The sequence below is a fragment of the Eptesicus fuscus genome, chromosome 22 (genome assembly GCF_027574615.1).
Source record: "Eptesicus fuscus isolate TK198812 chromosome 22, DD_ASM_mEF_20220401, whole genome shotgun sequence".
NCBI classification, from domain to species: domain Eukaryota; kingdom Metazoa; phylum Chordata; class Mammalia; order Chiroptera; family Vespertilionidae; genus Eptesicus; species Eptesicus fuscus.
In genome coordinates this window covers 23,283,279-23,297,556 of record NC_072494.1, presented here as the reverse complement: position 1 = coordinate 23,297,556, position 14,278 = coordinate 23,283,279, and the positions used below count along the sequence as shown (strand labels likewise).

Below are 14,278 nucleotides of genomic sequence, written 5' to 3'. Positions count from 1 at the left end.
GGCTGGAAGAAGAGAGGAATGGAGAATTATTGTTTAACTAGTGGCCCGGTGCATGAAATTCATGCACGGGTGAGGGGGGGTTCCCTCAGCCCAGCCTGCACCCTCTCCAATCAGGGACCCCTTGGGGGATGTCTGACTGCCAGTTTAGGCCCAATCCCCTCAACTGGCAGTCGGACATCCCTCTCGCAATCTGGGACTGCTGGCTCCTAACTGCTCACCTGCCTGCCTGCCTGATCGCCTCTAACTGCCTCTGCCTATCTGCCTGACTGCTCCTAACTGCCCTCCCCTGCCAGCCTGATCTCACCCCCCAACTGCCTCTGCCTGCCTGATCACCCCTAACTGCCCTCCCCTGCCGGCCTGATCTTGCCCCCAACTGCCCTCCCCTGCTAGCCTGATCTTGCCCCCAACTGCCCTCCCCTGCCAGCCTGGTTGCCCCCAAGTGCCCTCCCCTGCCAGCCAATTTGGTTCTAATTGGTCAGTTTCAATGCCAGTCAGCTTCAAAAGCTCCGCCTCCTAGGCAGCCATTGGCTCCTCACAGTTCACCCAGATTTGGTTCTGACTGGTCAGTTTCTATGCCAGTCAGCGTCAAAAGCTCTGCCTCCTAGGCAGCCATTGGCTCCTCACAGTTCATCCAGATTTGGTTCTGATTGGTCGGTTTCTATGCCAGTCAGTGTCTCCAGGCCTATCTCCAGGCTTGATCAAAGAGGCGGGGCTGATCAGCAGCCCCATGGAGGCCCGGAGAGAAAGAGAAAGGCAATGGCTGATCAACAGCTGCCACGGAGGCTGCGGATCAGACCCTGCCTCTCTCTTTGGGCCTCTCTCCAGGCCTGATCCACAGCCCCCTCAGCAGTCAGTGACTTCCAGTGTTCGGTTGAGCCTTTGGTCGGTCATTATGGACCCTGGGTTTTTATATATTAGGATGGGTACAGAGATTTAGTTTGGAAAGATGAAAAAGGTCTAGAAATGGATAGTGGTGATAGTTACACAACAATGTGAATGTGCTTAATGGACTGAACTGCTGACTTGAAACAGTTAAAATGATAAAGTTTACATTATATATATTTTAGCACAATAAAATAAAATCTAAAATGAAAGTTAACATTGGTTAGCTGTAGGTAATTTTTAATTTTTAAATAGTTGTCTATATTTACAGCTTTCTCCCCTCCCCCCCTTTTTTTTTAACTCAATGAACAAATTTTTACATTTAGAAAAAAACAATTTGGAAGAAAATCATTCCCTAAAGGTCATCCTGTGAGTTTAAGAGGCCTCTGCCTATTTACTCTATCTTCTCACCTCTATGGCAACATAGCCAAGAGAAGAATGGAAGGGACTGAAGGGTATTCTTTTCAATCACTCAAAATATATAGAGTGCCCCAAGGGCCAGCTACATATGAAACATCTATTGCTATCGTCTTTATTTTTCAGTTAAGAAAATTTGAATATCTATATATATAAAAGGCTAATATGCTAAGTGTCTGACCGTTCGCTATGATGCACACTGACCACCAGGGGGCAGATGCTCAACCCATAGGCATGGAAACATGGAACAGACTGATGAATCTTAGAGGGAAGCGGGGGAGAGAGAGGGTGGAAAGAGATTAACCAAAAGTCTTATATGCATACTAGAGGCCCAGGGTTTCTTGGCCTGGCTTGCAGGGATCAGGCCAAACCGGCTGAGTACACGGTTTCATGCACCGGTGAGGTCCCTCAGCTAGCCTGTGGGGATCGGCCCGAAACCAGCAGTCCAACATCCCCAAGGGGTCCTGGATTATGAGAGGGTGCACCAGGCCTCTAGTTATATATAATGACACTCAGAGATGTACATGACATACTATAAAGTCTTTTTTAAAAGCAGCTGCAAAACATGATTTTATTTCTTTTTAAAACAAAGTTGTGTATGTTTTTTTGTTTGTTTTGTTTTGTTTTCATGCTCACCCAAGGATATGTTCCTCATTGACTTTTGTAGAGAGAGAGGAAGGGAGAGAGAGAGAAACATCAATGTAAGAGAGAAACATAGATGGTTGCCCCCTATACACACCCTGACCAGGGATCAAATCTGCATCCTAGGTATGTGGCTTGACAGGGAATCAAACCTGCAACCTCTTGGTGTATGGGATGACGCTCTAACCAACTGAAGCCACTGGCTAGGGGGCAGTATGTGTTCTTATGTATATACTAGAGGCCTGGTGCACGAAATTCGTGCACAAGGGTGGGGGGTCCTCTCAGCCCGGCCTGCGTCCTCTCGCAATCCAGGACCCCTCGGAGGATGTCAGGTCTAAACCGGCAGTCGGACATCCTTCTCACAGTCTGGGACGCTGCATGCACCAGTGACCATACTTTTCATACAGGTGAAAGGCATCTTGCTTTTGTATGGGCAGCTACATTTTTTTGCCCTGATTATAAAAAGTAGTACATAACATGATCCTTCTGAGGCAGTAGTACCATTTTCCCCATCTTATGGGTGGAAAAACTAAAGCAGAGAGAAGTTAAGTAACTGGCTTTGTCACATAGTTATAAGTGTCAGAATCAGGGCTGACCACAGAATGTGCAAGCCAGAATCCATGCATATCATCACTGCATCATCCTGTGTTTTCAGTGTTAGAGTAGCCTTGCCAGGTTTTAACTTTTAAATCTAAGAGACTGTTCCCAATATATAGGGTAGGGACCCTAGGCCTGGCCAGCAATCAGGGCCATCTGTGGGATGACCAGCAGGTAGGGCAATTGAGGGGCCCCCACTGGCACCCACCTTGTCTGGCGACCTGTTGCTGCTCGCTGGCCGGCCCCACCCCCGATCACCACCACCAGCCACCTCCCTCTCGGGGAGCAGTGCACGTAATAGCGACCAGTCGTTCTGCCATTTGGTCGATTTGCATATCAGGGTTTTATTACATAGGATTGAAAAAATAGGCATCAAGTATTAATAGTAGTTATCTCTGAGCAGAGGGCTCAATGGGAATTTATATTTTTTGTATGATGGTGTATCTACAATCCTTAAATTTTTATCATTGCAAATGTATTCCTTTTGTATTAAGCAAAAGATTTATACTGTTATATATCAAAAGGTATTACTACAATAATATGAAAGCTAATTACATTATCATAAAGAAATTCACCTAACTGCTTATGCAATAAAATAACTTTAGATCACTACCACAAAATCATTGGTAAGAGAAAAAGTCACCATGTAGAATTCCACTTACATTCTATCTTTTCCTTTTTTCCTTTTCTTCCTTTAGAAGAAGTAGATGAACAAGAAGATGCAGCAGACTGGGTCCCTGATGAATGCTGGGAAGTAACATCCACAGAGGAAAGATCATAGGCTGACTTCCTGCTAGAATGGTCCTCTTTAGTGCCCAAAATGCTACCACCAATACTGTCAAAGAATAACAGTGGTTAAAAAAAGAAATAACAAGTATTAAAATGCAGCTAATGTACAGATATTTTAAATCTATTTGATCACAAGGAGAATATAATTATACTCAAAGATGCCTTCCACTTTTCTTTTTTGTTCTACCATAAACCAGGGTTCTTTCCTATGGCTCAATTTATTACTGAGAAAAATATCAGGGAGGTTTATTAAAGTGAAACCAATAAAAATGGACAATTTAGACACAAGAGAAAAAATATATTGGATACTAGAAACTGCAGCCTCAATTTCTATTTAGATTTATAATTTAATATATGATCATTATTTTCCTTTTTCCCCCATTATTTTCCTTTTGACAATCTTACAGGGAACAATAATTCAATATGTTCTACTTCAACCTAAAAATAAAATGTAATAAATCATATTAATTGGTAATATTAAATGTCACAATTAAATCCTTACAAGTTTTTATTTTAAAATTTAATCTTTTCTTAAGAGCTCAAAATTTAAAACTACACTTTTCCTGATATAATTTTAATACTTATTTTTGTTAGCCCAACTAGATATAACTATTTTTAAAAGATCATCCAATAATTTTGTGTAAATTATAATTTGTAATTTTTCAAGAAAATTACATTGAATGTAAGTAATTACAGAGTACTTTATATAGTAAGAAAATTAGGAAAAGTCTGATTCACTTGCTGTATGACTTTGTACAAGTAACTTAGTACTTCACTTCCTGAAGTAGGAATCCTATATAATAAAGAGGTAATATGCAAATTAACCCTCATGCACTCACAAGATGGCTGCCTACGACCAGGCCAACAGGGGGGTTAGTGAGGGACGACCAAATGACTGAACAAGCAGGCTGCGTGGGGCGACCAGGCCGGCAGGGGGGTTAGTGAGGGACGACCAAATGACTGAACAAGCAGGCTGCGTGGGGCGACCAGGCCAGCAGGGGGGGAATCTGAGGGCAACCAGGCCAGCAGGGGGGGCAGTTAGGGGCAACCAGGCCAGCAGAGGGGGGCAACTGGGGGCAACCAGGCCAGCAGGGGGCGCTGTAAGAGGTGACCAGACCAGCGGGGGCAGGAGCAGTTAGGGGCAACCAGGCCAGCAGGGAGGGCAACTGAGGGCAATTAGGCTGTCAGGGGGGGCAATGAGGGGCAACTAGGCCAGCAGGGTGGGGGACAGTTCGGGGCAACCAGGCTGGTGGAGGGGCAGTTCGGGGCGACCAGGCCGGCAGGGCGGGGGCAGTTGGGGGCAATCAGGCCAGCATGCAGAGGCAGTGAGGGGCGATCAGGCCGGCAGGGGGTCAGGAGGTAGGCAGTTAGTGGCAACCAGGCAGGCAGGCAGGTGAGTGATTAGGAGCCAGCAGTCCAGGATTGTGAGGGATGTCCGACTGCCAGTTTAGGCCTGATCCCAGGAAGTTCCCCAAGGGGTCCCGGATTGGAGAGGGTGCAGGCTGGGCTGAGGGGACCCCGCCCCCATGCACAATTTCGTGCACCGGGCCTCTAGTGGTAATATAATTCTAATCATATCAGGCTATAATAAGAATGAGCTAATACAGGTAAAGGCCCCTCAGTCCTCTCAGTGCCTTGCACATTAAGTGATCAATAAATACTAATAATAGTTATTTTTCAATGCTTTGCAAAATTTTAGATGTTATCCCAATTGTAAAAGAAATTTACTGATTACTTTGGATCATGAAGTCAAGGATCTATCTGGTTATCCTCAGTTCTATCACAGAAAACCATTTCTTAATCTTCTTACATTAGTATAACGTGGACTAGTTCCCCAATACGATCCTCTACTCACAGACTAATTTAACAACCTATATTCTGCTTACTATGTGCCAGGCCCTGTTCTAAGTACTCTGTATTTAACTGAATATTCATAACATTCCATGAGACTAGTACTGTTATTCTTTCTCATATCACAGGGAGGAAAACTGAGGCATGGGGAGGTTAGTAATATACCCAAAGACAAACGACTAATAATCAGGAGAACCAGGACTTAAAACCAGGAAGTCTGAATCCAGAACCTGTGTTCTTAAAAACCAGTGCTATGCAACCTCAAAATGTATCTTTAACCAAGCAAAATCTGCCTAATATTCAGACTACAGTTCTCATTTGTAAGTTTCTCTCAATTTTCAGATTTCATTCCACATTGTCAACATATTCTTACTTAGGTTCAAGAGCTGATTTTTTTTCTGTCAAAGTCCCACTCCCTGGAGAGGAGACAAAATCATCTTCATATGAAACACTGCTTAGAGGAGTTGTGCTGGCATTCAAGGGCTGTGATGTTGATGCTCCTCTTTCGAACCTGTCTTCAAACCCTGTCAAAAGTAATAATTGAAATGTGTTTTAAAACAAAGATAAAAATACCACAAGCAAAACATTCCACACATAGGGATTAACAACACAGATTTAAGGATATTTTTGTTTGCTTTTATTAGTGTTATTTTTTCCAATTTATCTTTATATCTAACAATACATTTTTAACTTCTTATTACTTTTCAAGCATATATGAAAGTAGAGACTAGCATAATGAAACCAAAGTATCCATCACCCAACTTTAACAATTATCAATACAAGATCAATCTAGTTTCAATTAAACTTCCTATTCTCCCCGTGTCTCATTCCTCTTACAGATTACTTTAAACCAAATCCAAGATAACATATTATTTCAACTGTAAATATTTCAGTATAACTATAAAATCTTAATGAAAATCTAATAAAAGGATTAAGAACATACTCAAATTTCTTATTTAACAAAATAAGGATGTTGATTTAAAAACACTTTGCTTTCTTCAAAAGAACTTTAAAATCCAACAAACTTAAAAATTACCATCTACAGAAATGTGTTAAACCCGTGGTCGGCAAACTGCGGCTCACAAGCCACATGCGATTCTTTGGCCCCTTGAGTGTGGCTCTTCCACAAAATACCACGGCCTGGGCGAGTCTATTTTGAAGAAGTGGCATTAGAAGAAGTTTAAGTTTAAAAAATTTGGCTCTCAAAAGAAATTTCAATCGTTGTACTGTTGATATTTGGCTCTGTTGACTAATGAGTTTGCCGACCACTGTGTTAAACCAAAGAGATCAATAGCCAATATAAGTCTACATAAGATCATAACAAAGTAGCTAAATATGAATTCAGGGAAAACCCAATGTGATACCCAATTAAGCAAAAGATGAACAGATGAAATCACTCCATTTGTCAAATAAATTGTTCACTGTGTGGAATGGAAATTAAAAGACCACACCATCAATAGCTGACTTAAAGCTCAGCCTCACTCTCCAACCTGAAATTCTTAGTTTAAACATAAGATGGTTGAATCCACCTATGGCAGTAAGAACAAAGAAAGGGCTTGAAGGAACTAAATCCATTATAGAAAAATTGTGTTGCAGAATCTCAGGCCAAGCAGGGACCTTTAGAGGTTACTGTTTCAGGAACTAACTATGGAGCTACATTATTCTTCAAAGTCTGTTTTTAAAATTAGTTTTGACGAACAGAAATAGATTTGTTTTCATTATCAGAAATGTTACTATAGTTGCCCCTCTTAATTCCTGACCACTATATTCCCAATAATCCACAAGTCACTGTATTAATAAATATACTTACTATATAAATTACATATCTATGGTCACAGAAAACCTAGTATACATACTAAGCTTGAACATCATCTATGAATTTCTCTAAATTAGACCAAAATTTCTATAATTACCAATCAACGATTGTTTTATGACATTAAAAACTAAAAATAAAAATTTAAACATTAAATTACTATACTCTAATTGAAGCTGGCAGATAATTTTGATATAGACAATGTTTCCATTACCCTCATTATTAACAATGAAAATTTGTACTTAAGTATTATCTTTATAGAATTATGAAATAATTAAGATAATATACAAATATTACAAAGCTTACTTATTTTTCTCACCTTTTCCATATGACTGATATGATTTTGTAAAAATATTAATGACACTACGTGGACTTCCCTTTGCCAATTCTTCCCATGGTTCTTTGCTTTGTGTACCACCTATGTGACCCAACAGTGGTAAGAATTTTTCAGCTTCCTTCTGAAACTGTTTGATGGGTTCATAAGCATTTCTTTCTCCAGCACAAAATTCCTTTTCCTTTAAGATTTCTGCTATCTTCAAAGAGGGCCGTCCATCTCGGCCTCCCTCTTCTTCAGAGAGACTCCCCTCACTAAGAAGAGGCCCTTCACTGACTGAGTCTGTGCTGGAACCAAGAGACGTTTTGGCTTTGTATTGAGAACAAGGCTGCAGATCAGAGCTAGAAGAGTCAGTCTGCTTCTTACACAACTGTGCCAGCAGCCCTTCTGGTTTGGGACCAGGGGATCTCATTCTGAAGCTTGATATGGCACTATGAGGTCTTATCATCTCAGGAAGCTTTTTAAATTCACTAAGGTTGCCTACACCAGGAAGCTCATCATCAAAAGTTGCATGAGATACACAGGTTCCCAGCATCTTTTGAATTCTGGCAGTGAAAACATCTTCAGTATCCTCTTTCACAGGTGGACTTATAACCTTTGTCCAAGGTCCATCTTCTTGGGGAGTTTGTTGCACATCATACTCAGTGTTCCACACTGACCCATAATTAATGTTAGCCCCAGCTAATTTCTTGGCTTCATTTTCAATCCTGCTGGACAAAGATGCAGCTGTTGCTTTCAGGGCTTCAATACGATCTAGTTTACTCTTATATTGGCTGGCACTAGGTTTTAACAAGGCATCTTGATGAGCAGCTGGTGAGGTCAGATACGGTTGAGGTGTGAAAGTTAATGGCCCTGAAGCAATATTATGGTTCTTCCTGGTTGGTAAAATAGATTCCAAATCCTTATGCAAAAATCCTGCATGCTCTAGACTCAAGAGATGGGAGAGTAAATTTCCAGCTGTTCCAACAAGAGGCGGTGGTTGAGAATGATGGACACGTGGGCTCAATCTATCAGGCTGCATCCATGTAGGTTCTGTCAAATCCCTCCTGCAAATGAAAGTCACAATATGTTCATTAACACAGCAACTCATAACTAAGCTACTGGGTTTTTTTAAGTTTTGTTTTTTTCTGAGTATAAGAGTAATGTACACTCACTGCAGAAAAAAAAGGACAGGCGAAGAGGACAAGAAAGATAAAGATCACTCACAGCTAAACAATAACAAAGAGGCACTATTAATATTTCACTTAGAATTATATCTTCCCAAACGTTTTTCTATGTGTATGTAATGTTTTGGTATTAATTTCACAAAAATATAATTTTATCATCCATACATACTGTTTTGCAAACTGCTTTCTTCAACTAAGATATTTTGGATTATTCATGAAAGAGAAGGCATTCTTACCTTTAAGACTCTGTGGATAAAATTTTTTACAACCCTGGCTCTACACTTCTCTTTAAAAATAATGCTACATAAAAGAGAATGCTTAAGATTGATAAATATTAGAGAAGCGTCAAACTTCAGAGGGAAGGCAGGAGAGCGTTGGGGGGTGGGGGGTGGTAAGAGATCAACCAAAGGACTTGTATGCATGCATATAAACATAACCAATTGACACAGACACTAGGGGGGTGAGGGCATGTGCTGGGGGGTTGGGGTAGCCGGGGAGAGCTCAATGGGGGAAAAAGGACACATATGTAATACTATTTGTAATACTTTAAACAATAAAGAATTTTTTAAAACTTATGTAAAGCAGACTATTAAACAAAAAAAGATTGATAAATATTAACAGAGGCATGATATATATTATTCTAATTAATATTCAATAAATGCCAAACATTTATGTTTAACATCATACATACTAAATAAGGAGATTACTACAATCTAGTTCTTAAAAAAAATAATGAACATAAAAACAGTGAGTACCAATGTAAAACTAAGAGAATCAGTCATAAATATATGATACGATGAAAGGTGTCCATAAAGTCTAATAACAGAATAAAGATGTCCTAGGCAACATTATTTAATTCACCTGTTTCCAGACTATGGACACCCTTTATATTAAGGGATACTATAGATATATTGAAGGCTGATGTTAACTATTAAGAAGATTCTTAGACAAAATAACATGAGGTTTTTTCCCCTTGGAATTGCCCATTATTTTGGGATGATGACATGAATATATGTTTATCAAATTTGAAGTTGATAGAAAGCTGGGAGGCACAGCTAACACTACATTCTCAAATTACTAGATGTCCAGTGCACGAATTCGTGCATGGGTGGGGTCCAGCTGGCCCGCCCTGATGGGGGCCCATAGGGTTGGGCTGGCAAGGGGGAGGGGCCTCAGATGGTTAGCTGGCTGGCCCCACCCCCGATCAGGGTGTTGGGGGCCAATCGTGAGCGGGGCCAGTCAGGGGAAGGGGCCATGGGCAGTTGGCCAGCCATTCCCGTCCCTGGGCTTTTATATATATCGACGAGAGGCCTGGTGCACGACATTCATGCACTGGGGGTGGGGGTGGGGCCCTCAGCCCGGCCTGCGCCCTCTCGCAGTCCGGGATCCTTTGGGGGATGTCCGCCTGCTGGCTTTGGCCCGATCCCCCTGGGGATCATGCCTAAGCCAGCAGTCAGACATCCCTCTTGCAGTCCAGGGCTCTTGCAGCCTGGGACCCCTCGCTCCTTACCACCCACCTGCAGCGGAGGCAGGAGAGGCTCCTGCCACTATTGCTGCGCTTGCCAGCCATGAGCCTGGCTTCTGGCTGAGCGGCGCTCCCCCTGTGGGAGCGCATTGAACATCAGGGTGCAGCTCCTACATTGAGCGTCTGCCCCCTGGTGGTCAGTGCACATCATGGAGATCAGTTGTTCTGCCGTTTGGTCGATTTCCATATTAGGGTTTTATTATATTGGATGACTGAAAGTTATTTGGACAGGCTGCAACCTTAAACCAAACTAGTACAGATAAATGTGAAGTCCTGCCAATTAAGTTTAAAAAAAAAATCATTTGTAGGAGGGTAACCAGGGTGATGATGAAACAGAAAAACATGTCATGTCAGGTTAGGTTTGGAGGTTATGTTGTAGCACTCTTTTATACTGAAGGACTACTATGAAAATAGAAGTAAGATTGGTGCATAGATTCTATGCCAGTGAATATAGATTCTTACAAATGCAATGTGTGAGGTTATTAGGGCCCAAACTAAGCTGGTAGTAACAGGAATGCAAAGGAAGTTATAAATATAAAAGTACTGCTGAGCAAAAATACAAATTATTTAAATTCAACTGTTTAGAATACCAATTTTTTGGCAGGTACTATGTTGATGGTAGAGGAATAGGAGTAAACTAAAATGAAAAGACGTAATCCAGTTAAGACTTAATCCTTACTCTTTGATTTTTCAAGATCTAGCAGGGCTTAGAGACTAATAAACAGCTAAAATACAGTGTTAACTACTAATACAAAGATATATAAAGTTTAATAGGGTGTAGACAGGGAACTCTGCTAGCCAAGGAAATTTAACTTTTGAGCTATATTTTCAAGGTCTTCAAGATCAGGTTAAGTAATTTGGAGTTTTCCAGGTAGCTAATGAAGAATCAAGAAAAATGAAAAGCAAAGAAAAGAAATGCCATGTTTAAGTAACTAAAATGTGTTAAAACTATTAATAGGAATGGGGAAGCTAAGGACCAGGTAGAGAGGAAAGTGACGGCAATAGGTTAGCTATCACAAGTCAAATAATTTGATATTAAAAGTAAGGAGAGAAGCCCTAGCTTCCACTGGCAGACCAAAGGGTCCCGGGTTTGATTCTGGTCAAGAGCATGTATCTTGGTTGCAGGCTTCTCCCTGGCACAGGCCTGGGTCAGGGCTTGTTCAGGAGACAACCGATCTATGTGTCTCTCTCACATCGATGTTTCTGTCTTCCCCTCTCTCTTCCACTCTCCCTAAAAATCAATGGAAAAATATCCTCGGGTGAGGATTAAAAAAAAAAAAAAGGAGAGAAATGTGTGTAAAATAATAAAGTTTGGTAATAGATTTTTTTTATGTTTGGTTTGTTTAATACTGGGTGACTTGTGGAGAGCTAGAAGGAAACACAAGACAAGGTAAAAATTGAAGATATGAAGCCAGCAGGATATATCTGACAACAACAATGGGACTGGTATAAACTGGAGAGTATACCTACCTATAAATATTCAAATTTTTAAAAATGTAAGTTTATTTAAGCTTAAAATTTGAAATGTATTTACAACTTTAAACTAATCATATGAAGCACTTCACTTACTGGGAGGTAGTGTATAAAGTGGGTAAAAGTACAGGCTTCTGGGATCAAATGGCTTAAGTTCAAATACATTTCTACCACTAACATTTTGATATTTTAAAAGAGAGTTAATTAAAGTCTAGATCTCAATTACCTCTTTCATAAGACAGGAATAACAGTGCCTAACTCAAAAAATTTTATAAGGATTAAATAAGATACCATGTGCAAAATACTCAGATCTGTGCCCAGGACCTAGCAAGTAATCAATAAATTTTAGCCATTTTTATCAGTATTACTAGAGGGGGAGAACCATGTATATTAACCCAAAATTGGAAAGTGATTTGATTTTTATATGTGCACTCTCAAAGAAGAATATCAAAATCTCTTTGTCTTTCCAAAATGGTTATTTTAAAATATAATTTATAACCATGTAAGCTCAAAAATCACCTTAACTTGACTGCAAAATAGTTTTTCAAAATTTATTGCAATCAATATACTACAGCGCAAGAAATGTTTTTACAGAAATTTAAGGTAAAATGGCCCTCAATCACCAATCTGGTATTAAATCAAATCTCTTCCTAGTCCTTATTCATGTGTTCACATACATCTCTAAATATAATTTTTGAGAGGTAAGAGGAATAAACTGATATGCTGTATGAAGAAATTTTGATTTAATGGATACAGAAGTGCTTCTAAAAAATTATTTACTACAAATACTTTAAAATATTAATTTCACTGTGATTCATTCATCCAACAAACTTTTATTGTGTTTAGTTCATAGCAAGAGTTTGCAGGTAATCCCCAGGAGGAACTGACATTTACTTTGGATATTAAAAGATAGGTAAAAGTTGAATAGAATAGAAGATGCAGTAAGTAGAAGTGTAACCATGCTTAAGTCTCCATTGGAAGATATAAACCAATTTCTAAACAAACCTCTTGTTCACACAGGTCAGTCAACAAAATTAACTGAGCATAGACCACTATACTAAATTTGATGGAAGATAGACCCTTGATCACCTTTCATTCTCCCCTTTTTACCTTGCAAGAGGCTGTGGTGGTTCTGACAGGGACATGTCACTGCTGGAAGATGCACTTGGGGGACGTTCCTGCACTTTGTTTTCTTTGTCAGATTCTCCAGATGGCTGATACCCTGGTCTGGTCTAGAAGAAAAAGGACATCAAATGCATCTGACTCCAATCACAAAGATATATTCAGGGAATACATGGGACAAATATTAAATCATTTCACCTTTACAAAACTCAGGATATGTAGGGGTTTTTTTTCCTGTCAAATAAAACCCATTTAAACTTAGTTTGTTTTAAAAACAGCCATTACAATTAATAGCAAATTTATACCTGAAATCCAACAAGGGAACCTAATATTAACTGCATAATTTAGAGGATATTATACTCTTTCTAAACCTGTTTTTCACCAGATAAGTAAAAATACTAGTAGTATCTACATCTTCTCAGACTTGTGAAAATTTACCAAAGCTAAGTCTGTAAAAACCTTTAAAATGGTACACACTTAATGTTACTATTATTTTTAAAAACATTAGCAATACTCATAAAATTACTACAATGAACTAGAATATTCTCTAATTTCAGCACAGATCACAAAACTAGGCTTTTCATTATCATAATTTAACTTCATGTGCTCAGTAATACAATGAAAACTAGCAATGAATGATGAGATGGAACAGATCGGTAACAGAGAAATAGTAAATCTCCAATTGAGAACTTACGGTCAATCATATTTATCAAATAACTCTTCATATACAATAAATTTCATGAAAGGCCATCATTACAAATTTTGCCTGAGCATACAGGAATGTTGCATACAGGAATTTTTAAATAGTACACCAAATAAACTTTTCCTAACCATAAATTACTTCCCTTTGTATTTCTGCCACTACTATTACCTGTGTTTCCTGCATAGTATGTTGATGAGACGGCTCTTCAAGCAAGGTCTTTTCTAGTAGCAATTTGGAGTAAGTTTCCTGTAGACGCCTAGTTGCTGATGGCTCAGAAGGAGGCACATTTTTTACTTTAGTAAAGGCTTCTTTCTGCTTCCGGTAGAGCTCCTGTAATCGTTTGTTCTTCTGCTCAGTGGCCTCCTTTTGAGCCTTTTTCTCTTCATTTTGCTTCCTCTTCCTTTCCTCCTGCTGTCTAACAATGTACTGTCGTACCTCATCTGTGTCATAGTGGCGCTTTTTAGAAATAACAGGGGGATCTTCATTAGTTGTTATTTTGTCAGGTTTTCTTTTTACTGGGCTATGACTCCTCCAAGCTTGTACTGGTGCTGATGACTTCTGATTTTGTAACTCTCCTGCCTCTTGCCTTGCCGCCTGAACTGCAGAATCCAGCTGTAGGTCATCAAGAATTCCACGAATTTCAACAGGTAAAAAGTCTTTATTTAAGGCAGTATTTTCCTCCTGTTTATTATCTGGAAGAGATGGAGCTAATTTCTTTATATTATTTTCAGACCGAGCTCTACTTCTTGAACGTTCTGAGTTTCGTGGAAGATGTCTATGTGAAATATTCAACCTGGGATCAGATTCTGCTCTTCCAATATGACTTCCTGCAAAGGATGAACTGTTAGTGATGTATTAAAATTCTGTATTCTTTCCTAAAATTTATTGCATTCAGTGAGAAAATATCCCTGTATCTTAAACTCTAATTTAAATATTGTATAAAGTCTTCTAAAGAATATTATAG

The 14,278-nt window shown here is 39.6% G+C and overlaps 1 protein-coding gene across 4 annotated transcripts in view; it reads right to left on the bottom strand.

The window, feature by feature from the left end:
• CEP350 (centrosomal protein 350) overlaps positions 1-14,278 on the bottom strand; it is a 119,508-nt gene that overhangs the window by 65,099 nt on the left and 40,131 nt on the right. For all 4 annotated transcript variants that reach the window (XM_008145908.3, XM_054712289.1, XM_054712290.1 and 1 more), the window contains exons 10-14: positions 13,483-14,141; positions 12,600-12,721; positions 7,311-8,371; positions 5,552-5,702; positions 3,201-3,373 (exon numbers count right to left, since the gene is read on the bottom strand). In XM_008145908.3, the coding sequence (XP_008144130.2) occupies positions 3,201-3,373; positions 5,552-5,702; positions 7,311-8,371; positions 12,600-12,721; positions 13,483-14,141 (2,166 nt within the window). The remainder of the gene's footprint in view (positions 1-3,200; positions 3,374-5,551; positions 5,703-7,310; positions 8,372-12,599; positions 12,722-13,482; positions 14,142-14,278) is intronic.